The following is a 24,510-nucleotide window of genomic DNA, read 5'->3' as shown; positions in this document are numbered from 1 at the left end:
CAACGACGTCTTCACGGGCGATTCGATCTGAGCTTCACGGGCGATTGGATCTGAGCTCTCTCGTCTCTGTTCATCTGTGCTGCCGGCGTCATGACGGCGTCAACAGAGCCAAACCCCCCTCCCCCACGAGCTCCTCCTTGATGCGCGGCTCTCTCGATCCCGATCCATTCAGAGGGGCTGCCCCTTCTCTCCTCCACTCGCCGCTTGGCCGTAGAGAAGAAGTCCGGGCAGGGGACATGGCCGCCGCCGGTGGCATTTTCCCATCGCGCCTCGATTTGGCCGCCTCGGCGGAGGCGCTCGCGGCCTGGAGGGTCGGCGCAGCGCCTCACCTTGGCCTGGAGGCTCGCCGCCATGGAGCTCGCCTCGGCCTAGACCTGGGGCTCGACGGGGCCTCCCGGCCCGGTTCATGGCCGCAGCCGCCCCGGCTGTGCACGCCGGCGTTGTGACGTGGTGGCCAGGCGCTGGTTGCTGCCCCGCCCGACCCCAGCATGCCCGAGGTGCCTGCAGGCCTCGTGACAACCCCCCCCCCCCCCCCTCCAAAACTGTATTTTGTTGCTAATTACTAAGCGTTTTGGTGCAGCCCATCCGTGGATCATCCCTTGCCAATTTAATTATTATCTACATTGGTTTTTGAGCATTAGATCCATTAACTGAAAAGTATGGACGTACTCTGTATGTACAAATCCACTTTACATTTGTTTTCCCCCTGGGTTCAGTCTGTAATCTCTTGTAATCCCCTGGATTAAGTCTGAATCTTTACATTAGACTCAGAATCCTACCATCTCCGTCGCTGTCACTCTGCATACAACATTAATTCTTATACCTGAATCAGGTTGGTTAGCTTTCGATGTAATATTATCCGTCTTGTCTAAAATAAATCCACATTCTTACACTCTGGTTTCTTCTTATACATCCTACAATCACTTTCTTCTTATAAATATTTTTTAGCAATTAGCGTAGATTGACATGAGTTTCTTTCAACACATTTTAAGACATAATGTCATATATTAGATGATATATGTGCGTCAACAGAGCAGAGGATTCAGGTTTAGTCATCCTCTGCATTGCATTTGATTCAGATTACTATAAGATGATTTTTAATAGATATTTGGTCTTACACAAGTCACATCGGAAATGTTTTTTTCCTATAGATTCAGAGTAGTATTTTCACGAACCTATCACTGATGCATTGCCTTTCATGTTCATTCACATATGCTTAATACTTCTGAATAACGTACGTCAAGATAACCTAGGGTTCAGGTTTAGTGCATCCTCTGCATGTTCTTCAGACCACTATAATATGAGTTTTTAATAGATATTTTGTTTTTATTGCTTTCTTATATCGTGTTGCGCCTTATCTAGTTGGAATAATCAACATAGATTTATACTTTTTACCGTCTCATTTAGCTCGAGATCGATTCGACATCGTTACAAGCTGAGCATGAGTAATGTTCTACAGCTTGACCTTGAGCTTCATTCAGTTTGAGTTGCCTCGAATTTTAATATGAATTAAACTGATTTGATTTTATGCATGCTTAATGTATTGAGTTTCTTCTTAAATTGACTCAAAATTTTATGTCTGGTTTACCTACACAAGGGCACAATGATGAATTTTACGGAGGATGCTCCTGGTACACAACATCCTTACTTCATAATCACCTATCTGAATGGTGCAGAACATCAATGCTTTGTTAATGCTAAGTCCCATGGTTGTTTTTTGTGTGCAGTAAAGAAAGGCTTTGTTCTCTTAACAAAGATGGAAAGTATAACGGCATACAAAAACCAACGTGGACAACCCAGATCTGGTAAATTGTTTAGCATTTGCTATAATGCATAAAATCTTGGTGTGGGTTAAATAGCTAAACCTTCAAGACTACTAAATCTTTTACAGGAACTCCAGAACAATCTGACACTCCAGTGTCTGCTAATGACATGTGTTCCCTTGCTGAATGGCCATCCCATGCTCGCCGCAACCGTGCGCTACTACAGGATGGTACTTGCTTTCATTTACATTTGTGTCATCATTTCTTACAATCTAATACCGAGTAATACAATTTTTTTGTATGATTTGGGCTGTAGAAGCTGGTGGACAGAAGAAGAAAGTCTGAGGTGTTCTAAAAGGTTTTACATATAAGAAGCGTTTTTGCCAATGGATCTGCAAAGCTAAATATTACATTCTCTGAAAAATTGGGTGGTACAGTAGGAATGAACTATCGTTCGTTCAAGGACGACATGGTAGTCATAATGAAAAGAAAGTTACCACTCATAGGAGTGAGGACGTGGTCGGACACTCACCCTACCATCCATCGACTCATTGTTGCAGATATGATAGTGCGTACAACCTTTTCCACATGTGTTATCTTATTTTACCATCGATAATGCACTGCTTATGTATATTTATTTGTTGTATGCTTTACAGGACAGATGGGACCTAGAAGATACACCAGAAACAGAAGAAAAGATTCTCAAAATTGTGAAAGAGCGATATAGAGGCTGGGGATCAACTCTAAGCTCCACTTACAAGGCATACAAAACAGATGCAGCTAGATTGGCTAATCTGCCGGAAGATTTACAACCAGAAGAGTGGGAATGGATGATTGAGTACTTTGGCACTGATTCAAAATTTCAGGTTATCTCTATGATCACTGTTTGTCTACTATGTGTAAAGATGAAATGGCTAGTCTCATGTTATATTTGGTTTAAATGAATTGATAGGATCGCAGCCAAAAGAATGTCGATAACCGTAAGAAACAGAAGACAAAACACATAATCAGATCAAAATCTTACTCGCAAGTTAGTTTTGAGAAGGTATGAGTCCAACTAAATATGTATGCCTCGTTGCTAAATATGGTGTCATGTTTCAAGCATCTCATTGTTATATTACTTGCAGAGAAACTTGGAAACTGGGGAAGAGCTAGATTGTATTGCTCTGTGGGAACTCACCCACACGAACGATGGAACATGGTCTAACACAGATTCCCAGAAAGTTTACGTGAGTACATTGACTTTTGGTTATTCTATAGTTAGTCAATGATGTGCATCCGGCATGTTTCTTCATCAGATGGGATTATTCATGCGTTGGACCGTGTTATTCTTGTTTCATCTTCGATAGTGTCAATATTGATGCCGCACCTATAATTGTTCCTTTCATTTTTAGGACAAAGCACTTGAAGAGGTTAAAAATAAAGAAACCGAAACTGAAGGTCCACTTTCAAGTGAGCAGAAAAACAATATTTTTCAGACCGCATACAAAGACACTCTAGAATGCAAGTCATCGCAGCCTCGTGGGTACGGATACATGGAGAAAACTTCAACTGGTTCTGAAAGGTTTCATATCCAGATTGAAGAGCAAGCTCGTGCTACAGCAGCCACCCAGGAGCGAAACTCTCAGCTCAGCCAGCAGGTCAATGAATTACAAGATCAACTACAAGCTGAACGTGCAAACACACAAGAGAGGATTAACTTGGAGCGTGCTGAGAGAGAACAACTTGAGGAGAGGTTAAAAGAAGAGCGTGCTGAAAGGGAAAGATTGTTGCAAGAGGAGCGAACATCAAGACTGGAATTTGAAAAAAACATGATGGCAAAGTTTGTAGAATTGAGCCAACAGATGGGAACCCAACAGGTGATTACAGTCATACACTTTTGACCTTGTAAGATTTATGTTGCTTACTTGCGTTGCTAAAAGCGCACTTCTATTTATAGGTGCCTACGAAGAGGGTTGACAACAAAGAAAATAGTAATCCAAACTTGCAAAATATTCTGTTACAGAGATCTAGTCCTAATAAGACTTCAGGTTCAAGGCCAACTGCTATTTCTTCAAATGCGCTCATACAAGCTGCAGCAAGGAATTCTCGAATGTTTAAAGGAATGGCAAGTCACAACCTTGCTTTCTCTTCATGTTCACCTGCATTTTATAGGTCATTAGCCTTCATAATTAGCTAGTTGCTTGTTCTCTTTTACCATGTGTTGTTGCTGCATCGAGTCACAACTTAAACAAAAAATGAATATGTGCTAGCTAGGGACATGAACTTTACGGAAACTATACATCGAGTCACAACTTAAATCAATAGCAGAAGCTTTTATTATTGAGGATTCCAAGTACCAGCTCAAATTATGGTTTTCTTATAATGAAATTAATGTATGTCGTCGCTCGGCAAACTCTGTTGCTCACGAGCTTGCTAGTCTTGGTAGGATGTACAAACCTAACCACTATGTGGAATGGGAGGCCGATGTACCAGCCTTTATGGCTGCATGTGCTTTGGGTGATTCAGCCCAACATCCTTAAGTTATAAAGTGATGTTTTTTCTCAAAAGAGAAGCTTTTAGTAGATGTACTAGTGCTTATGCTTTACACATTTACACTTGTATAATTGTTCTGATCCCTCAGTTACATGCTTGCTGGCACAGTATTAGTCTAGTTAGTTTGGCGATAGTTCTTTTTAACAATGGGGCTAGAATAATTGTATGGCGTATGTTATGTTCGACTCATTAACTAGAACCTTTTTTATTTCTTGATTGCAGGATCCAAAGAACTAGCTGGACTGGACTCTAGATCACAGACATTTTAGTCTTCGCAGTTAATTAGGATGGCGAAATTACATTTGAGTTTCATTTGATGGATATTTGCTATGAGAATTATGAATTTTATGAATTTACATATTATACGTATGGTTTTGAATATTGTAATTGAAAGCCTATATTTTTTTACGGTTGTAATAGGCTATTACCACAACCCACTTTTGGTTGCCACATGCTAGCACCACTACAAATATATTGTTGCATCATATCTCAGTCGCTACGCCTACCTGTTTTGTTGCACTAGGATGTTGCAATGGAGCACTTTATATTGTCGCAATAGCTTGTCACCACAATTTTTTTTCACGATGCGATAACTGTTTCACCACCAAAGTAAGTTTTGTTGAAATAGAGTATCGCCACGGAAGGGTTAAATTGTCGCAATAGTTTCTTGCTACAAAGATTTTACTTGTTGTGATACCTATTTATCACCACCAAAACAAGTATGTTGCAATTTACTGTTACAACGATTGGAGTATTTGTTGCCGTAAGTTAATGCCACAAGTGCAGTGGGTCGTGGCAACATGCCTAATGCGAGGAAAACAAGGATTGTTGCCATAGTTTATTACCACAAGTGTGGTGGGTTGTGGCAACATGCCTAATGCCATGAAAATAAGGATTGTGGCCATAGTTTATTGCCACAATTGACTATTGCCACGGAAGAGTATTGCGCCACGAAATGGCCGTCGTTGGCATAGGATGTTGCCACAAATGTCTATCGCTACGAGATATCAGTCGCCACGATTCATTACATGTTACATTAAAGCTATCTCCATGAATCAAATTGTGGCATTAGGTGAGTGTTTCCACGGGAAAACATGTGGCAACTTCCCGCATAGATGTTGCGATAGCACGCTTTATTGCCACAATTCCTTTTTCGTGGTAATAACCTATTACCATGTGTCCGGTCGCAACGGCTGCCAACGAATGTCGTTTCGTGGCGATAGGTACTTATCGCCACGAAACATGTATTGCAACAAACGGTTTTGTTGCAATAGACCCGGATCCTTGTATGTGCGCACTAAAGTTATTAATAATATTTGCCAGAGTAATGAGTCTGATATTTGGCATTCACGACTTTGTCACATTAACTTTGGTTGCATGACGCGGCTAGCCAATATGAATTTAATTCCGAAAATCTCTACTGTCAAAGGCTCCAAGTGCCAAATATGTGTGCAAGCTAAGCAACCTCGCAAGTCCCATAAGACTGCAGATGCAAGAGACTTGGCGCCACTAGAGCTTATACATTCTGATCTGTGTGAGATGAATGGCGTGTTGACAAAAGGTGGAAAGAGATATTTCATGACGTTGATTGATGACTCCACTAGATATTGTTACGTGTATCTTCTGAAATCAAAAGATGAGGCTTTAACTTTCTTCAAATACTATAAAGCTGAAGCAGAGAACCAACTTGATCGAAAAATTAAACGGCTTAGGTCTTATCATGGTGGAGAGTATTTTTCCAACGAATTTGATTCGTTGTGTGCGGAACATGGTATAATCCATGAGAGGACGCCTCCCTACTCACCTCAGTCAAATGGGGTAGCCGAAAGAAAGAACCGAACTCTAACTGATATGGTTAACACCATGTTAGACACATCGGGTCTTTCCAAGGAATGGTGGGGGGAGGCGCTAATGACTGCGTCTCATGTCCTAAACCGAGTTCCCACAAAGCATAAGACCATGACTCCATTTGAGGAATGGGAAAGGAAAAGATTGAAACTCTCTTACCAACGTACTTGGGGTTGTTTGGCGAAAGTCAATATACCAATTCCCAAGAAGCGCAAGCTTGGACCAAAAACCGTGGATTGTGTTCTTCTGGGCTATGCTTTTCATAGCATTGGTTATAGATTTTTGATAATAAAATCTGAGGTATCCGACATGCATGTTGGTACGATTATGGAGTCGAATGATGCAACTTTCTTTGAGGACATATTTCCCATGAAGGATATATCGAGTTCATCAAATCAGGAGATACCTACTCCATTTAGTGAGGAATTCGCTGTAACCTAAACCCACCATTGCGATGGAACACATTGAGAATCCCGTTGAGGGTGACAATGGAACTCCTGTGAGGAGTAAGAGACACATGACTGCAAAGTCCTTTGGTGATGATTTCATTGTGTACCTTGTGGATGACACACCCATGGCTATTTCAGAAGCCTATGCATCTCCTGATGCTGACTACTGGAAGGAAGCTGTTCGTAGTGAGATGGATTCCATCTTAGCTAACGGAACCTGGGAGATCATTGACCGTCCTTATGGGTGCAAACCTGTAGGATGTAAGTGGGTATTCAAGAAGAAGCTTAGACCTGATGGTACGATTGAAAAGTACAAGGCACGGCTTGTGGCCAAGGGTTATACCCAGAAAGAAGGTGAAGACTTCTTTGATACTTACTCACCCGTGGCTAGACTGACCACAATTCGGGTGCTACTATCACTGGCTGCCTCACATGGTCTTCTCGTTCACCAAATGGATGTTAAGACGGCTTTCCTCAACGGAGAGTTGAAGGAGGAAATTTACATGGATCAGCCAGATGGTTTTGTAGTACCTGGTCAGGAAGGAAAGGTGTGCAAGTTAATAATGTCTTTATATGGCCTTAAACAAGCTCCTAAGGAGTGGCATGAGAAGTTCGAAAGAACATTAACTGCTGCCGGCTTTGTAGTAAACGATGGTGACAAGTGTGTGTACTATCGCTATGGTGGGGGCGAAGGAGTTATTCTTTGTCTGTATGTCGACGACATATTGATCTTTGGAACCAAACTTGATTTAATCAAGGAGGTTAGGAATTTTTTATCTCGCTGTTTTGATGTGAAGGATCTAGGAGTAGCTGATGTTATCTTAAACATCAAGCTGTTGAGAGATAAGAATGGTGGGATCACACTGCTTCAGTCTCACTATGTGGAAAAGGTCTTGAGTCGTTTTGGGTATAGCGACTGCACACCTTCTCCAACTCCATATGATGCTAGTGTGTTGCTTCGAAAGAATCGACGGATTGCTAGAGATCAACTGAGGTATTCTCAGATTATTGGCTCGCTTATGTATTTGGCGAGTGCCACGAGGCCTGACATCTCTTTTGTTGTGAGCAAGCTGAGTCGGTTTGTGTCAAAACCGGGAGATGATCATTGGCATGCGCTTGAGAGAGTTATGCGCTATTTGAAAGGCACCACGAGCTATGGAATTCACTACACCGGGTATCCAAGGGTACTGGAGGGTTATAGTGACTCAAAATGGATATCTGATGCTGATGAGATTAAGGCCACAAGTGGTTATGTTTTTACACTTGGTGGTGGCGCTGTTTCCTGCAAGTCTTGCAAGCAGACCATCTTAACGAGGTCAACTATGGAAGCAGAACTCACAGCATTAGACACTGCCACTGTTGAAGCAAATTGGCTTCGTGAACTCTTGATGGACTTACCTATGGTTGAAAAACCAATACCCCCTATCCCGATGAACTGTGATAATCAAACTGTGAACGTCAAGATAAACAGTTCGAAGGACAATATGAAGTCCTCAAGACATGTGAAGGGGAGACTAAAATCTGTCAGAAAATTGAGGAACTCCGGAGTTATTACGTTGGATTATATCCAAACGTCGAAAAACTTGGCAGATCCCTTCACAAAGGGTCTATCACGTAATGTGATAGATAATGCATCGATGGAGATGGGTTTGAGACCCACCGCATGAGTTGTCCATAGTGGTAACCCACTCTATGTGATCGGAGATCCCGTGAAGTAGAAGTGTGAGACAAGCTGTTGGTCAGCTGAGAGGAGAGTATCCCTATTTTAATTATCCCACTCCATGAAGATGCAATACTCTCCTGATCTGCATGTCAGGTTGATACTTATCTTAATGTGTTCCAAGTGGCTTATTCGGGTAAGCAGAGATGTTGTCCTGCAGAACATCTCCTGAGGAACACACCTGTGAATTTGACTGTTAAACGTCGCAGTCTGTGAGAATTGGGGGTTCTCTAATAAATTCATGAAAGGCCCTGGAGTATAACATATACGCTCCACCCACGGGGAAGCTTTGCGGCAGCCCAGTATCGGTCAAGAATTTGTGTGAAACTAGTCTCGCAGAAAACTTGTAGTTCAAGGCATAGTCCACTATTCAAGTTGTGATCTAGTGTAGCATAAATCACTAAGTGAAAGTTCAACTTCACAGTCTCCACTAAGCACCGGTATATAAACAATGTTTTGGAACTAAATGATGAGATGTGCCAATAAGACTTTGTGGGGGATTGTTGGAATTTTGCTAGTAGGCCTTTAGCCCAAAGCCCAACTAAAATTCTAAAATTCTCTTGGCCCATTCATGCACACATGTGAGTGGAGTGAGTGAGACTAAAGTTTAGTCCCACCACGTAAGTTGAGAGAGAGTTGCACCTCTTTATAAGGTGAGCTCTTCTACCACTTGTATGAGCATGAGAAGAGGCGACCTACACGCGCGCTCCTCCTCCTCGCTCGCCTCGCCACGCCTCGCCTCGTCACAACGCGCCGCTGGTTGCGGGATTGAGCCGAGCCGAGGACAGAGCTATGCACGTTGTCTATATTTTTGTTGCTCGGGAAAAATTAATGAGTCATTAATTAATAATTAACGGACACGTTAATTACTGAACTGTTTCCGATTCTTTTGGATCGTGATGACTCGGACGTGGGGTTTACTCCCACGACCTACCCGACCCGCACTATATAGTCAGGCAGACGTCTACCCTAGCCGCCGCCGCTTAGTATGGTTTCTCACCATCGTTCCAGATCATTGCGCCGCCAAGCAAGTCTTCTCCATCCCTCCTTTCGGCGTGCACCGGGAGAAGGGACAGCAGGCATCCGAAACCCGCCTCTCGTGATCCTGTACGGGAGAGGGGTGATCAGGTTTTTGGGGAGCGCACTCGCGCGACTGCTGGCAGCAACGACTTCGCGAACGACGACTTTTTCCCCAATCTCGGCAACCTCATCCTCGACGACATGGGCGACAACGTCAACGCCGGCGGTGCTACTCCCACTGCACCGTATGTGACTCTATCCTTCCTGTTCAAGATCGTGGCAGAATTCATGTTTCTAGTATGTGCCCTAGATGTGATCTGTTCATCTACTATGCTAGTTTGCATGATTAGTTTAATCTCTGCTATTGCTGTCATGATTTATCTTTTGTTCATTCGGATTAAATCTCGTAGTAATTTGCTCATATTTCCAACACCATTTCCTTCCAAGATACCCATGCGTTGTTGTAGTGGGACTGCACGTTTGTGGCCGCTGGCGGAAAAGAAATAGAAAAATAAGCCCAACCCAAATAAACAAACAACAGGAAAACGGGAAATCCCAAAAGATTAGCCGGATGCAACCCATGAGAAGCCAAGGCAAGACACATGCCTAATCTACTTGAGGTCATGTCAACCGAGAAGTCTCAGTCAACTGATTTCTAGACGGACTCATTCAGTAATGTTTTACAATGACCATTTTTCCTAATAACTCATCCAAGAATAATTAGAACTGCTTGAGTGAGTACATTGTTGGATTATAGATGGGACTTTGCCCATATAAGACAATAATCCCTGGTTAATCTCTAAGGCCCATTTAGGTGTATGGCAAATCATGAGAAGTTTAATGCCATACTTCAAGTGGAGTGAGAGTGAGACCCTTTTATAAGGGCTGCTCTACCACATGCCATTGGAAAGCTTGGAAAGAGAAGCTGTACACGTGTGCTCTTGCTCTGCCGAATGCCTCGCCTCGCCTCGGGAATGGTTAATTAATCTCGGATTAATTGAATAGTCGCTACAATGGTGTCACTGTCCAAGACGTTGGACCGTGCGCCTAAGCCTAGGCCCATCTACTCGACAGCCTATATAAGGAGGCGCTGGTATGTGGAGTGAACCCTAACTCACTCACCCCCTCCTGCATAACCCTAGCCACCATCTATTGTTTCTCTGTGTGTGCTGCTTCCGGCGGTCCCAGCGCGACGACCGCGTGCACGGTTGGTCGGGGGAGCAGGTGCCTTCAGAACCCTATCATTCGAGATCCTGCCGGGAGAACGTCAATAAGATTTTTTGGGGAACGTCTTGGCGCGACTGCCCCCGAACCGTCTCCATCTCCTCCTCTACTTTCTGTACTTCCTCTGCATCACCCCCATATGGCCCCCGACGCCGTCACCAAGAAGAAGGCCATAGACGATGCCGAGGTTGCTGCTGCCGCTGCCACGTTTGCTTGGCCAACCAGAAGGTATGATCTGTTCATCCCTCATTTACTCGTTCATATGCTAGCCGTATATGTTGTGTTCATAGATGTTTCGGTTCTGTCTAACTTACGTGCTCACATGCTTATTTATCGGTATGATTTGCATACTGCGATTGCCATGCTTACTGTTTACTCATGAATTAGATTAATTGACAAGTTGCTAATATTTCCATGTACATTGTGAATCTTCAAGTGAAATTTCTCATATTTCTAAATGACTGCAATGCATGGTAGATTTGATATATTGCTGCACCGCACCTAGTGGTTGTTCCCTTATTTTCTTCTCTTTATATAGTGACCTTACAAGCAAAAGAGACGATGAGTTAATGATTGCACGACTAGTGATCTAGTGTGTGATGTGATATGACCTTGAGATTCTGTTATAGGCAACAAGGCGTAGAAATGAACATACAATGATTTGATCATTCCGGGAGCTGTTCCTCCCCTTCTGGTGCTATGGGTACTATTTTGGCAGTAATAATTGCCTACGCACCCGTGTGAATGGTGCTCACCACCCGTGCTCGTTGATTGTTCATGTGCAGCACGGTGTTGCATGGTTTCTTGTGGTTGTTGTTGGGTGCTTAACGCAGTACACCAAAGATGAACTGTACGTACGAGCGTTGTGGACTGATGGACCGCGATGAGTGAAAAGGACAAAACCCATCCTTGCCATATATACCCTCTTATCTAATCTGTGCCATTTTGGGAGAGCCCAGTAGAGACTTTGGTGTCTTTCATTTTTCGGTAATTACGTGTTGCAATGGGCACAAGTGGATGCAAAGAATTCCCCTAAAGAAAATTGCATGTAAAGAGGAAAGTAGGATAGTTAAACTATAATGTTGAATTATATGACATTTAAACGAAATATATAGTCATTGGTGTTATATATTCAGTACTAATCCCTCTGTAAAGAAATATAAGTAAACCGTTTAGATCCCTAAAGTAATGACTATGATCGGTTTAAATTTTGTAACTCCAAAGCTTTTCCTAACTCTTCCACAAATAAACCCTTTTTAGAGAAGGGAACGAACCATTTTGACCGAGTACATAGCGAAATTTCAGGTTAATCCTAACCAATGGAATCAAATGAAAGCTCATATTTCAAAAGAACAAAGTGCCTACGACGATATGGGAGATTTGATATATTGCAATGGATAGGGACTGGGGTGTGGAGTGAAGTGCCCTCTCGACCGAGAATGGAATTTTTGTGAGCAAGGACAGGGGTGTGGACTGTGGAGTGAAGTGGACTGGTGGGGTGGTTGGGTTCGTTGGTGTCTCTCCTTTGAACCTACGGTCCATCTTTACGCCGGAGTGACTGAGAGCGCGCATGTGCCTGAATATTAGGTGAGAGGAGCTTATTAGGAAGTTAAGTAGCTCTTCCAGTATCTGGTTTGATTGGTTGTTGAACTTTGCTGGCACTAGCAGTTAGTGTACATGGAATCTGCACAATGTAGCGTCAGTGCACAGGCAAATTCAACAGCGATGGGCTGGACGCACAAGCATCACGTAGCAAGAATTTGCGTGTGCAGCGGTCCAGGCCCATTTCCGGAAGCGTGAAAGAATCCCACCACCAGGAACAGACACGAAGCAAGCAGCAGCCCGGCTGCTTTCCCCTAGCTGCTCGATCAGTCCCTCTGCGCCCGGTCTAGACAGATTCCACGTCCAGCAATTAACCCAGCCAAAACAAATCTAGCAACTTAACAGAAGTAGAGTGAAATGCACAATAATTATTACATAGAATGGAAGTTCTTCATCACTTCATCAGAGCGTACGTCAAGCCATATAGGCAGTGAAATAAGGGACCTGATTACATATATAATGGAATCCACAGTGGCCACGAGTACATGATTACATAGAATGGACGCTGTTCATCACAATCACAGGTAAACAATGGAGCTGTGTTAGATAGATAGCTCCGGTACTTCAGAGTAACCAAACAACCATAGTGACTGACTGGCTGCATCAGCAGCACTGACCTAGCATTGAAGCAAGCCTACTACTAGTAGTTACTACTAGATAGATTACTACTCCGTACAGTCATCACACTACCGCAACAGCAACTGCGGCCGGCTGTCGAGGATTCATCCTCCACAGCGCCACAGCAGCACGGATGGAGAAGAGGACGGTGAGTAGGAGCTTGCACATCACAGCCGCAGTGCGGAGAAGGTAAGAAACCTCTTGAAACGCGCCACAGATTAGAAGAACGAGCCCGATGAGTCCCACCAAGGCCGCCAGGTGGAAGAACGCCACAGCCGCGTCCCAGATTAGCGGCCACCGACGGACGCGACCATCCACATCATCCTTGATCTACAACATTTGGCAATCACATCATAAGCGACACTGGGTTCGCGGGGCGGGACACGGGAGGGGCGACGAGTACCTCGCTGCCGCTGCCGGCGGCGCGCAGGAAGAAGAGCACCATCGCTGGCGCCATGAGAAGCAGGGAGAGCATACCAGAATAAACCAAGATCTCCCAAACTACCAAGGCCACGGTGCAGTTCCCGACGCAGGCCCGGAACACGACGAGGCAGAGGAATGTTGCGGCGAAGACGACGCTGATGGTGCCGGCGAAGAGATGGAACAGGGCATCAGCAGCGGCGCGGGCGGCCCTGCTGCGTGCCAGTGCCCCCACGGCCGTCCTCACCAGCGCCGGCGAGATGGCCGCTGCGCGCGCAGCCTGCCTGGAGACCTCCTCTTCGAACGTCACGGCAGCCATTTTGGATGTGGAGTGGAGTGGACAGGTGACTCGGTTGTGTGACTTGTGGGTGGCTGGGTTGTGTTACCGTCTGCGGCCTCTGGGGGTCCTTTTATGCTGAACTCCAAGCTACAGAAATCTCTCTCTGGCAAGCGTGGTGTGAAAAAACCAGACCAGTAAAAGGTGCCCGCATCGTGAATAAAATAACAGAGGAAAGAAATGGTCACTAGAGGTATATATTCAGTAATGTTTTACAGCACACATGTTTCTCCTAATAACTCGTCCAAAAAATAATAAAACTGTTTGATATATTGATGCACCGTACCAAGAGTCTGTTCCCTTGTTTCCTTTTTTTCTATAGTGACCTTTACAAGTAAAAGAGACGATGAATGAATGATGTGGGGTTCTCTTGTTGCACCACTAGTAATCTAGTAGGAGTATGTGACGTGATACGCCCTGGAGTTCCTATTATAGGCAACAAGGTGTAGAAATGAATATACAATTATTTGATAATTGCGGCAGCTGTTCCTCCCATTCTGCTGCTATGGGTACTATCTTGGCAGTAATAATTGTCTACGCACCCGTGAACCATGCTCACCACCACTACTGGAAAAAAGCAGAGTAGTAAAGGTGCCCATGCATCGTGAATAACAGAAGAAAGGTTTTAGAAAATAGATTCTCATAGAATTGGAACTTGGAATTATATTGACATCTAAAGGAAAGAAATGGTCATTAAAACAAATAAAACTGTTTGATATATTGATGCACCGTACCTAGAGGTTGTTCCCTTGTTTCCTTTTCTTTATATGGTGACCTTACAAGTAAAAGAGACGATGAATTAATGATGTGGGGTTCTCTTGTTGCACCACTAGTAATCTAGTAGGAGTATGTGATGTGATATGCCCTGGAGTTTCTATTATAGGCAACAAGGTGTAGAAATGAATATACAATAATGTGATCATTGAGCAAATTCCTCCGCTTCTGGTGCTACGGGCACTATCTTGACAGTGTCCACTCACCCGTGAACGGTCCTCACACACCAAAATGGCACATTTCTTTTCTTTGGACTAGTATTCGTTGTCCTGGCCGGTATGCCATCGCTCCACGGTGCTCATGGTTTTTTGTGGTTGATGTTGGGTGTTTAGCGCCTTGCACCAAGGATGAACTGTACCTACGAATCATTCCTCTCGCATTGTGGAGTGACTGATTGTGATGAACGAAAAAGACAAAACCCATCCTTCGCATGGATATCATCTCATCTTATATGTGCCATTTTGGGATAGCCCAAGTAGAGAATTTGGTAGGTTTTATTTTTGGCAATAACATGCTGCAGCGGTGCACCAGTATATGTAAAGAGAAAAGTAGAATGGTACATGTGTAACTTTGAATTTTATGTATCCTCTTGTTATTTTTGTTTTTGGTCTTGTTGAGCCGGTGCCCTCAGCAAAACCCCTTCTTGTGCTACCTTATGTGTTTGTGTGTGGTGTGCGTCGTCTTCTGTATTGCTACTTTGTTGGACTCGGCTTGTGATGGTTGCTTTATATATAAAGTGGGGCGAAAGCCTTTTTCAGCATTATATGTACATTTAAAAGAAATAAATGATCCTTAGAGGTACATATTCATTAGTAATGTTTGATAGTGACCATGACCGGTTTACATTTTACAACACATAAGTTTCCCCTAACTCTTCAAAGAATAAACATTTTTTGAGAGAGGAGAATAAACCTTTTTGACTGAGTACATTGTGAATCTTCAAATCATCCTATCCACCAGAATCCAAAATCTCTCATATTTCAAAAGAACAAAGTGCCCACTCAACACAGTCGATGGGCGGCAACACTACCCCCTCTAGTGAATGGCACTTTCCTAGCGAACTCAGGGTCAGTGAGTTGGTTACCAAACTCTTGGAGGTGGTTACCATATTGTAGTTGTCATCATGTATTTTCGGAACCAGGTCCATTTTATAACCACCTGGAATAAATAAGTATTACATGCCATTTTCTAACTACAGGCGGTTACCCATGTGGAACCGCCTTCGTTGTTCAGCATTATAGGAGTCTTTGTCCCTCTATGTCACAACCACTTTCGGGGGCCGCTTTTCATGCATGTTTTTTTCTACTACTGATGTTTCCTGCCGCGCATACCATTCGCAGCCGCCCAACGTCGTATCTATTACAAGGCCGGTGCTTCCTCATCCTGGCTCACCGCGCAGCCGTCTAAAGCTACACCTCCATCTTCGCATCTGCTTCGTACATCATCACCGTCATGCTTCCTCTACAGCCGGATTGAGTGTCGATCATGGAGGAAGAGGGGGAACATATGCTGGAGAAGGAGGCTGCGTAGGAGGAGGATGCCCTCATAGCTGAGGAGGGTTGGGGTAGTCGTGACATGCAAGATGCCTTTTGGGAGGGTCCCTCCTTCATCGCTAAGTGGGAGGGGTTGGATCCTCGCTATTCGGTATGTGCTAGATTGGTATCCCTTATATGGTGTGGTGCCAGGCCGAAGATCTCCCGACACCATGCCCAAGTCTGCCAATGCAGCGTGAATGCCCTACCACAACCGGTTCCTCACCATCTCACCATTAAGGAGGCCTGTGATGATTGCTACGCCTCTTATGCCTCGTCCTTTCACCTATGTGATGTGTGATATATTTGAGGAGACTGTCAACGGTAGGCATTGGCGGTGCAGTGGAAGCAAGCCTCCTGGCACGAGTTCGAGGTGGCTCAAGCAGAAGTGGCAGAGAGGCAGTGTGCCTTCTAGTGTGAGTTCGAGGTGGTACATGCGGTAGCGGCGGAAACAAAGTGCACCATCTTGGACCATCATTGTTAAGGAAGCATGCGATGAAGGTGAGATTGCCCAATTTCGTTGTGCTAGGGACCGTGGCAGTGCCTACCGGCCACTCATGACCCCTACAAGTCCCACTCTGACATCAACCATGCCAGACCGTCACAATGTCACAGCTAGTCATCGAGCTGACTCGTCAAATATGCATGTACTCGTGCATAAGTTTCACCATTGACTCAGGATCAAGACGCAGGATATAAAGTTGCTACATATATAAAAGGATAAATTTTGAACAACTAATTCACTACTAATTATGTACGAAGAAGACACTAATTGACATTTCTTCTCCTATGTAAGAACTTTGTTATGTCAAGTTAAGTGTAGAACCCCCCTCCAAATGAGTGTATGAGTATTGAGTTGATGCAAGCATAAAAGAAAAAAAAGTAAGAAATAGCGCATTATGGTGACTCATGCATCACCTCCAAAATATTATGAACCATGTTTTACACGCAATAAGGACACTGCGGATGTGGCCACTCTACTATAGTTGCTGTAAAAGAGTAGGCATACCAGCACCGGTCACACTAGCTATGTTTGACTAGTTACTAGTTGGCTCAAATCTCTAGTCTTTTTATTCGAATTGTATAATTTAAGATAAATAACTTGTATTCTGTTTGTCAAATTGTCAATATAGGGCTACCCACGTGTCTTGCAAACCCTAAGAGAGAGGGTAGTTTGCATGATAAAAGTTATGTCTAGGTAGCCTTTACCAAGCAGAACCAAGCGTGTTATCTGCTAGTCAACCTATACTTATGTGGGGACATTTTCTTCATCGATGGTTGCATATACTATATTGATAATACTGTAGCACATGTTTGCGCTTCTTCTTTCTAGGTGATAGGAGAGTGCACGGGATTGATATATTTTTATAGGCCGGTTGCTGCCAATTAATTTGAAAAACCATTGACCCGATTAAAATCATGAAACAAATACAAAATTGAATATCTCAATCGAAAGGGAAAGCTTCAAAATTAGGGAGCATAGTAAATCAGAAGCATTTAATGAGAGAGCTCCAAGAGAAATTGTTGACCCAGTCAAAATCGGGTGAGCCAATTTCAAATTGGAGATCTCAATTGAATGTGAGGCCTGAAAAATTCGGGAGCATAGTGTATCTAACTATTTATAGATGGAATTTATGCTTCAATTTTCCTTTGTCACATATGTGCACACTTTCCACACAATGTACATAGGCCTGAACTACATCGGCAGGTCAGTAACCAATCTAAACAAGAGTGTACATAGGTTGTGAAAATTTGAAAAAAAAGAAATGTGGGGGAAGCATGGCCTTCGAGTAGTTATTTCACGAATATAAATTGTGGTGCTTCATGAATAAATTCAAGTAGTTTTTATACAAGAAATTCAAGTAAATGTAACAGAAAAATAAATTCAGGTAAATGTAAGAACAGAAATCTAGCTGCGTAAATGCACAGTTTACCTTGCTACTTTTTTGTGATTCTAATTGCATATATTTATGATAAATGCCATGTTTAGCTAGCTAGCCTTCCACGAAAAAGGGTTCCCGCTTTATATATAAAGCAAATTTATATATAAAGCAAATCACACCGCATAACATCCGATCCGAGACACCGATACAAACACACGCCATTACCGCACACGACACACACACCCAACGCAAGATACAAAGGTGCCAGGCACCACCACACCACCCCACAGACAACCAAGCAACTACAGATGTGCGAAGAGGACCGCTTGAAGCCGACGGGGATCTCCACCATGAGCAACCACAGCGGAGAGGTGAGGCAGACCACAACGCAGCTAGGACTCCAGAACGGTGCCTCCAGAAGGTTACGACCATAGATAACCGCCACCTCCCGATCCCGAAGATAAAGTTTTCACCCGGAGCAAGACAAAAGGAGTGAGAACGCCGCGACGGAGCCTTCAAGAAGGGTACGACGTCCACGGAGGCCGCCACCGTTGGCCAGAGCAAAGGTGGACAGGTGGTATACCCTGTCGTTCACATCCCGCCGACGCCTCCTAGCTGCGGCAACCACCCGCAACCAAGCCACCCACGTAACCAAGGCTGCCCGCCCACGAACGCCATGCCTCCCGCCATCTAGATATCCCCAAGACCAGCAAAGCGACCAGCTTTAGTCCGAGGTGATGCCACAACCGACGAACCGCAACCTACGTCCCGCCTTGAGCTTCACCGGAGTTGCTGCCGCACACAAACGGATGAGGAATGGGGATAAGGGGGAGCGGAAGAATCACCACCGGCACAACTTGTGCCAGCAATGGGCAGAGCCCGAGAGTCGGCGCTGCCTAGACCTCCCACCAACCTCCCCACCGGCAGCCGATGTGCCGCCCCGCCGCGACAGACGAAGCATCTCCCCGCAAGGCCACCAACGTCGGCCCGTCCACCGGCATGGAGACCCCGAAGACCGCCACCCACCGCCAAGGCTGCTCGCCGGGAAACCCATCCACGCCGCTCGCCAACTTCCCGCCACCGGAGCCGGCAAGAAACCTGAAAGCTTGTCCGCCAAGACCAGCACTTTTGCGCTGCCGCCCCTACCAGCCCTCTGCCCAGGTAAGGGCGGCCGCCCGCAACCCAGGTCGCCCCCGACCAGCACCCCTGGTCAGGACAGACCTAAAGCCGCCGCCACCGCCCCTCCAACGTGCTCCACCAGATCTGGTCGGAGAAGACGAATCCGCACCTGCCGCAGCCGCCACACCGCAAGTGCCCACCCCGCCACTGCCGGGACGCCACGACGCGCTGCCGAAGCCACCTGGCCGCTGCGCCGCCGCGCCGCTGGCCCCCGCCCAAGGCCAGCGCTTCCCGACGAGTGGCTGGCCCGCGCCAGCCGAGGTTCTCGCGAGGAAGGGAAGGAAGGCCCCGCCGCAGCCCTGGCCAGCCGGGCTTTGCCCGGCGGCGCCGCTGGGCGGCTGCGGGGGAAGGGCACCGAGAGAGGAGGTTAGGGGAGGGGGCGGCTAGGGTTCCCCCCGGGCGCTCGCGGAAGCGCCACGGGAGGGACGGAAGCGGATCCCCTAACATCCTCAAGGGATGTCACGAAGCTACAGTGAAATGCGTGTGTAAAGCGAATAAGGGATGTCAGGGTTACTGTAGCAACTACTATGTGAATTTACTGTAGCATGTAAAAAAATAAAAAAATAATTTTATTGCACCATAATTTTGTTTGTATGTAATTTTTGTAAATGTACAGTAGATTTGTAATTTGCAAATTAATTATAATCATTTTAGGCTTAACCATATGGATGTGAAGAAGGGATGTCACGGTTACTATAGCTTACGTAACATCCCTTGAGGATGTTAGAGGATCCGGTTCCGGGAGGGACGGGGTCAGCTTGAGGAGCCAAATTGAGCTTAGCTAGCTAGCCTTTACCAAGCCGAACGGCCTTTACCAAGCCGAACGATAAGGCAAGAAAGTGACATCGGAGGATGTAATGCTAGCTAGTTTTTTGTAATCCCACTGTATATATTTATGATAAATGCCATGTGTAGGTAGCTAGCCTTTACCAAGCCGAACGATAAGGCAAGAAATTGACATCGCAGGATGTAAGTGCAAAGGAAGAAAGCAACAGAACGAAAAGGAACCATGCTGAGCACAGTGGCACATGGAATCATGTGTGCTCTCGTTTCCTGAAGCGTGCAACGACCAAGAGTGTAGACATGCAGCTGCAACCTTCAATTACTGGTCGAGAAATTAAGGAATTTTGCTCAGCGCGCACATGGAGTGGAGTGAATTGGACTTGTGCGTCTCTTCTTTACTCGGGACGGAGTGAGACCGCATATGTGCCTCCGTTAGGTGAGAGGAGCTGATTAGGAAGTTAAGTACTGTAACTAGCTAGTAATGTCAATTCCGATTTGGTTGTTGAGCATGGCTAGCACTAACAGTCCTACGTACTCCACTAGCATCGATGACCATCATGAACCCCCTGCCATCCAGTCAGCCATAGCGTACATGGAATGTATGCTCGAAATTTTCCTCAGTTTTGTGTGCGGCAAGAAAGCTAAGCTAGCTGCTACCTGACGGGTTCCACGCCCAGCAAAGCAATTAACGCAACGGACACAAATCAGCAGTGAAATGATATATGATTACATAGAATGGAAACCCTTCATCAGAGCGTACGTCAAATCATATAATATGCCCACAGCCACAGGTAAGGTAAATAACCCATGCTAGAGGTCCGGTTCAGACTTCATACTAACGAAACAGCCATAGTGACAGCTCTGACCTAGCATCGAATCAAGCTTACTAAGAGTACTACTAGATAGAGAACTACACATCACACGACATGTCCATCTCTTATTTCTTCACAAGAGCAAAATAGGTATTATAGCTAGGAAACAGAAGCACTCCTGCACTAGTGGGATAGTAGTACTCGATCTCCATCACCTTGCTGCTGCCGGCTCCAAATTCTGCCTGCGCACCTGCCCAGTAAACTGTGTCAAGACCAATGGTGAGAAGATTTTGGTGGTGATGAGTGATGACAACTAAACGGTAGAAATAAACCACACAGCATGCATGATTCAAACGGCTAGCTGTTCCAAGACGACAAATTAGGTTTACAGTAATATTCTGCTCTAGATATCATCTACATTTATGTCCTTTGAGGTGATTCTATTCTTGCACCTTTTTTTCTGTGTGTGGCTGTGAATACTTTTTCATTTGTAGATGACGTTTCAAGTGATACAAGGAGAATTATAGTGCATTAATTAGAGGATTAATAAGAAGAAAAGTTATCACTAGTCCACCGACCTTTACCATGGATGGAAACGTCACTTTATCCATAAAAATACAGACGAAAAGACTGCAATAGGGCGCTGACAGTTTAGTTCAAGAATAGAACAGTGATATTTGGCAACAGTGTGCCCGATAGGAAATTTACCTTACCATACCATACCTGTCGATCACCCGCCAGCTAACCAGGCCGATCACCCCGCCAGCTAACCAGATCGCAACTTTCCCCCACCCCCTTACCTCCCACGCAAGTATACCCTCTCTCACCCTCTCCACCACCCACACGCCCCTCCCCACCACCCACCCGCCCCTCCCCCCTACACATCTGCTCAAAATCAACACCAATGACCTACCCCCTCCTCCAGATCTGGATCAAACCAAAGCAGATCATCAGGGAAGCGGTGGAAATTACCAGGGATACGGCGAAGAAATCACCAGGCAACATCACCTCACCCTGGTAAGAATCAAGACTCATCCAAAATCTCCAAAAAATTCTGCTTAATACAAAGACTTACCCCACCCCCACCCCACCCCCTCCCAATATGTGCAAAAATTACCATCCTTCCACCTCTAGAAAACAGAATAAGCAGACTTCTCTCATAATTTTGCCTATTGCAGTGACTTACCAATCAACTAAGTGCAAAATTACCAGCCCCTCGTAGTTTTTGTTACCAACTTTATGCAACAAAACAGAGTACCCAAAAAAATACCCCATTCCCTTGCTACACTAACCATAGATTTTGTGTCTACCATGGAAAAATAAAGACAAATAAAGGAAAGAGAAACCTTTATTGACCACAAAAATCATTCTCTCATACAATGGAAGATGCATTGCAAAAAAGATTCATTTTTCAGTCTACAAGAATGTTATACTGCATGAAGTAAACAAGTTATCAATCTGTACATAGTAAAAAGTTATCATCCACTTTATCTAAGAACTAACATTGGATAAAGAAAAGTGCTGCCTTTTAATGGAGATGCTCATGTTCTACTGTAATTGTCCTGTTTAGTGTTCTCCCCGATCACCCCTGCGATTCTTGCCTTCAAACAACTGTGTAAAGAGTAAACAAAACAATGAGTTTCAAAAAAAGAGTGAACACGTGTAAATGTATACTAACGTGCAAACGTAAAAACAAATCAAGCAGGAGTAGGTAAATGGATGCTAGCAGAGGAGATAATGCAGAAGATGGAGGAGGGAGAATGCATGAAGAGGACGATGTAGCGCGCACACCAAGCAGCAATTCAGCATACCAAAACATCATGGGGACAGGTAAAATTACCAACATTACTGTTTACATATCATCATGGAATGAAAAACCCATTCTTATACTTTACTATTGAAGTGGGTTTGAAAATTATCAGCACTGGTGCACACATATTACCAGGTCCAAAAAATACAAATTACCAGGGTTTTTTAGGTGGAAAGAATACTTTACTATTGAGTAGGTTTGAAACTTACCAGCCTTGATGCACACATATTACCAGGTTCAGAGGATGCAAATTACCAGGGTTTTTTAGGCAGAAAGAATGCTTTACTGTTGAAGTGGGTTTGAAAATTACCAGCATTGGTGCACTCATAATACCAGGTTCAGAGTATGCAAATTACCAAGGTTGTTTAGGCAGAAAAGAAAGATACACTTCATGATGGAAAACTGTTATTTATCATGTAATATTACACTAATCTACCAGGCCAAATTGCAGGTGCTCGGGCAATCAGCGCAAACAACAGCTTGCCCGGTGGTGGAACAAGTGCACATAGTGCTAGAACAAATACAAGCACAGTGGCTGGGAGCCTTGGAGAGCAGACAATAAGCGAACCAGCAACTCCAGAATCTGCTGGGATCGACGCTGATATGGAAGGCAGCAACATGGAGGCATATTCCACACCTAAGCCACCTTTACAAGGGACAAAATTTGACACCCTGGAGAGCGCACATGACCACTACAGCACCTACGCGCGCAGGACTGGCTTTGCAATTAGGCGGCAATTCAAGAAAGAGAGAGTTGATGGAACTATAAGCAGGGTGCTACTAGTTTGTACAAAATATGACAAACGACGCAAGGACAGGGATGAGCTGCAAGATGTGGAAAACCCGGCCAGCATTGTCAAGAAGAGAAAAAAAAAGAAAGTTGTTAGGACTGAATGTGAAGCACACATGTACCTATCCCACGATGATGCATGGTGGACTGTTGACCGTTTCGAGGACACCCACGATCACCCCCTGATCAAAAAGCCATCCCTGACAAAATTCTTATCATCACATCGGTACATTCCGAAGGAGGAGCAGGACTTCTTGAGGGTTTGCACGGATGCAACGTTGAGACTGCGAGGCAGATGCAGCTGATGTCATGGTTCTACGGGAGCGCTAAAGACGTACCCTACACGACACAAGACATTGCTAATCAACGAGCTAAGTTCCGCTTAGAGCACCGCCACAAGGAGGTTGGGAGCACAATTGCATACTTCCAAGAGATGAGGGCCAAAGATTCATATTTCTACTAGAGAATCAAACTTGATGATGAGGACAGGGTTGAGAACTTGTTCTGGATAGATGGCGCATCACGCAGGGCATATGCAAAGTATAATGATTGTTTGTCCTTTGACACAATATACATGACAAACATGTACAAGATGTCGTGTGCACCATTCATTGGAATTAATAACCATGGTCAATCCATCCAGTTTGGGTGTGGCTTCGTTCGAAACGAACTAAAGGAAAACTTTGTGTGGCTGTTTAACACATTCCTCCATGCAATGGGTGGTGTTGCCCCTAAAAACATCATCACAGACCAGGACTTTGCAATGAGGAGTGCGATCGACGAGGTCTTCTTGAACATAATACACAGAAATTGTCGCTGGCATATAATGAAGAAGACGCAGGAGAAACTTGGAAAACTTATGGCTGATGATAAACCACTAAAAAAAGCGTCAAAGACTGTGTCGACAACAGCTTGACTGGTACGTACCTAATCTGTTGACCCATTTTAATTACCATGCAACAAACTTGAGAAGCCATATGAATATATGTGATGCACAGGTTACCATGTGTGGGTCTACACAAGTTACCATGATCTTGTTGATTATATTACCAAGGGGCAGTTATATATGTTGATACCAACTATTGGTTTAGAAAAGTTACCAGATCTGGAAAAACTGTTCAATAAAGTTACCATCTAACAACTAAGAAAAGTTACCAACATACTTGTACTTTAATTACGAATGATTGTGTATGATGTTGTAATTGTCTCATGTTTTGTGTATCACAGAGGAAGAGTTTGAAAACAAATGGTGGGCAATGATGGATGAATATGGCCACATCGACAACGAACATTTTCAATGGCTGTGGGAAAATAGGAAATGTTGGGCCCCAGTGTACTACATGAAGCATTTCTTTCCATTCTTGCAGACAACTGCAGGAGCGAGGGATTCAATGCTGTGCTCAAGAAGTAT

At 44.6% G+C, this 24,510-nt stretch overlaps 2 protein-coding genes across 2 annotated transcripts; one reads left to right on the top strand and one right to left on the bottom strand.

Moving 5' to 3' along the window:
• Window positions 1-221: 221 nt before the first annotated feature.
• On the top strand, window positions 222-4,783 carry LOC109757185 (uncharacterized). Its single transcript, XM_045229684.2, is given in 12 exon segments — window positions 222-497; window positions 1,598-1,631; window positions 1,728-1,805; window positions 1,892-1,993; window positions 2,080-2,140; window positions 2,142-2,331; window positions 2,420-2,629; window positions 2,716-2,808; window positions 2,891-2,992; window positions 3,158-3,622; window positions 3,703-3,870; window positions 4,521-4,783. Coding segments are annotated over 12 exon segments (1,527 nt in total). The 5' UTR covers window positions 222-488; the 3' UTR covers window positions 4,536-4,783.
• A 7,802-nt stretch (window positions 4,784-12,585) lies between these two features.
• On the bottom strand, window positions 12,586-13,591 carry LOC109757210 (uncharacterized). The gene is made up of 2 exons (XM_020316044.4): window positions 13,183-13,591; window positions 12,586-13,109 (listed from the first exon to the last, which is right to left on the bottom strand). The coding sequence occupies exons 1-2, from the start codon at window positions 13,516-13,518 to the stop codon at window positions 12,843-12,845; spliced, it is 603 nt and encodes a 200-aa protein (XP_020171633.1). The 5' UTR covers window positions 13,519-13,591; the 3' UTR covers window positions 12,586-12,842.
• Window positions 13,592-24,510: the final 10,919 nt, after the last annotated feature.

This window comes from Aegilops tauschii, chromosome 6, assembly GCF_002575655.3.
Source record: "Aegilops tauschii subsp. strangulata cultivar AL8/78 chromosome 6, Aet v6.0, whole genome shotgun sequence".
NCBI classification, from domain to species: domain Eukaryota; kingdom Viridiplantae; phylum Streptophyta; class Magnoliopsida; order Poales; family Poaceae; genus Aegilops; species Aegilops tauschii.
Note: the sequence above shows the minus strand (reverse complement) of the source record. Positions and strands in the feature narration are given on the sequence as shown.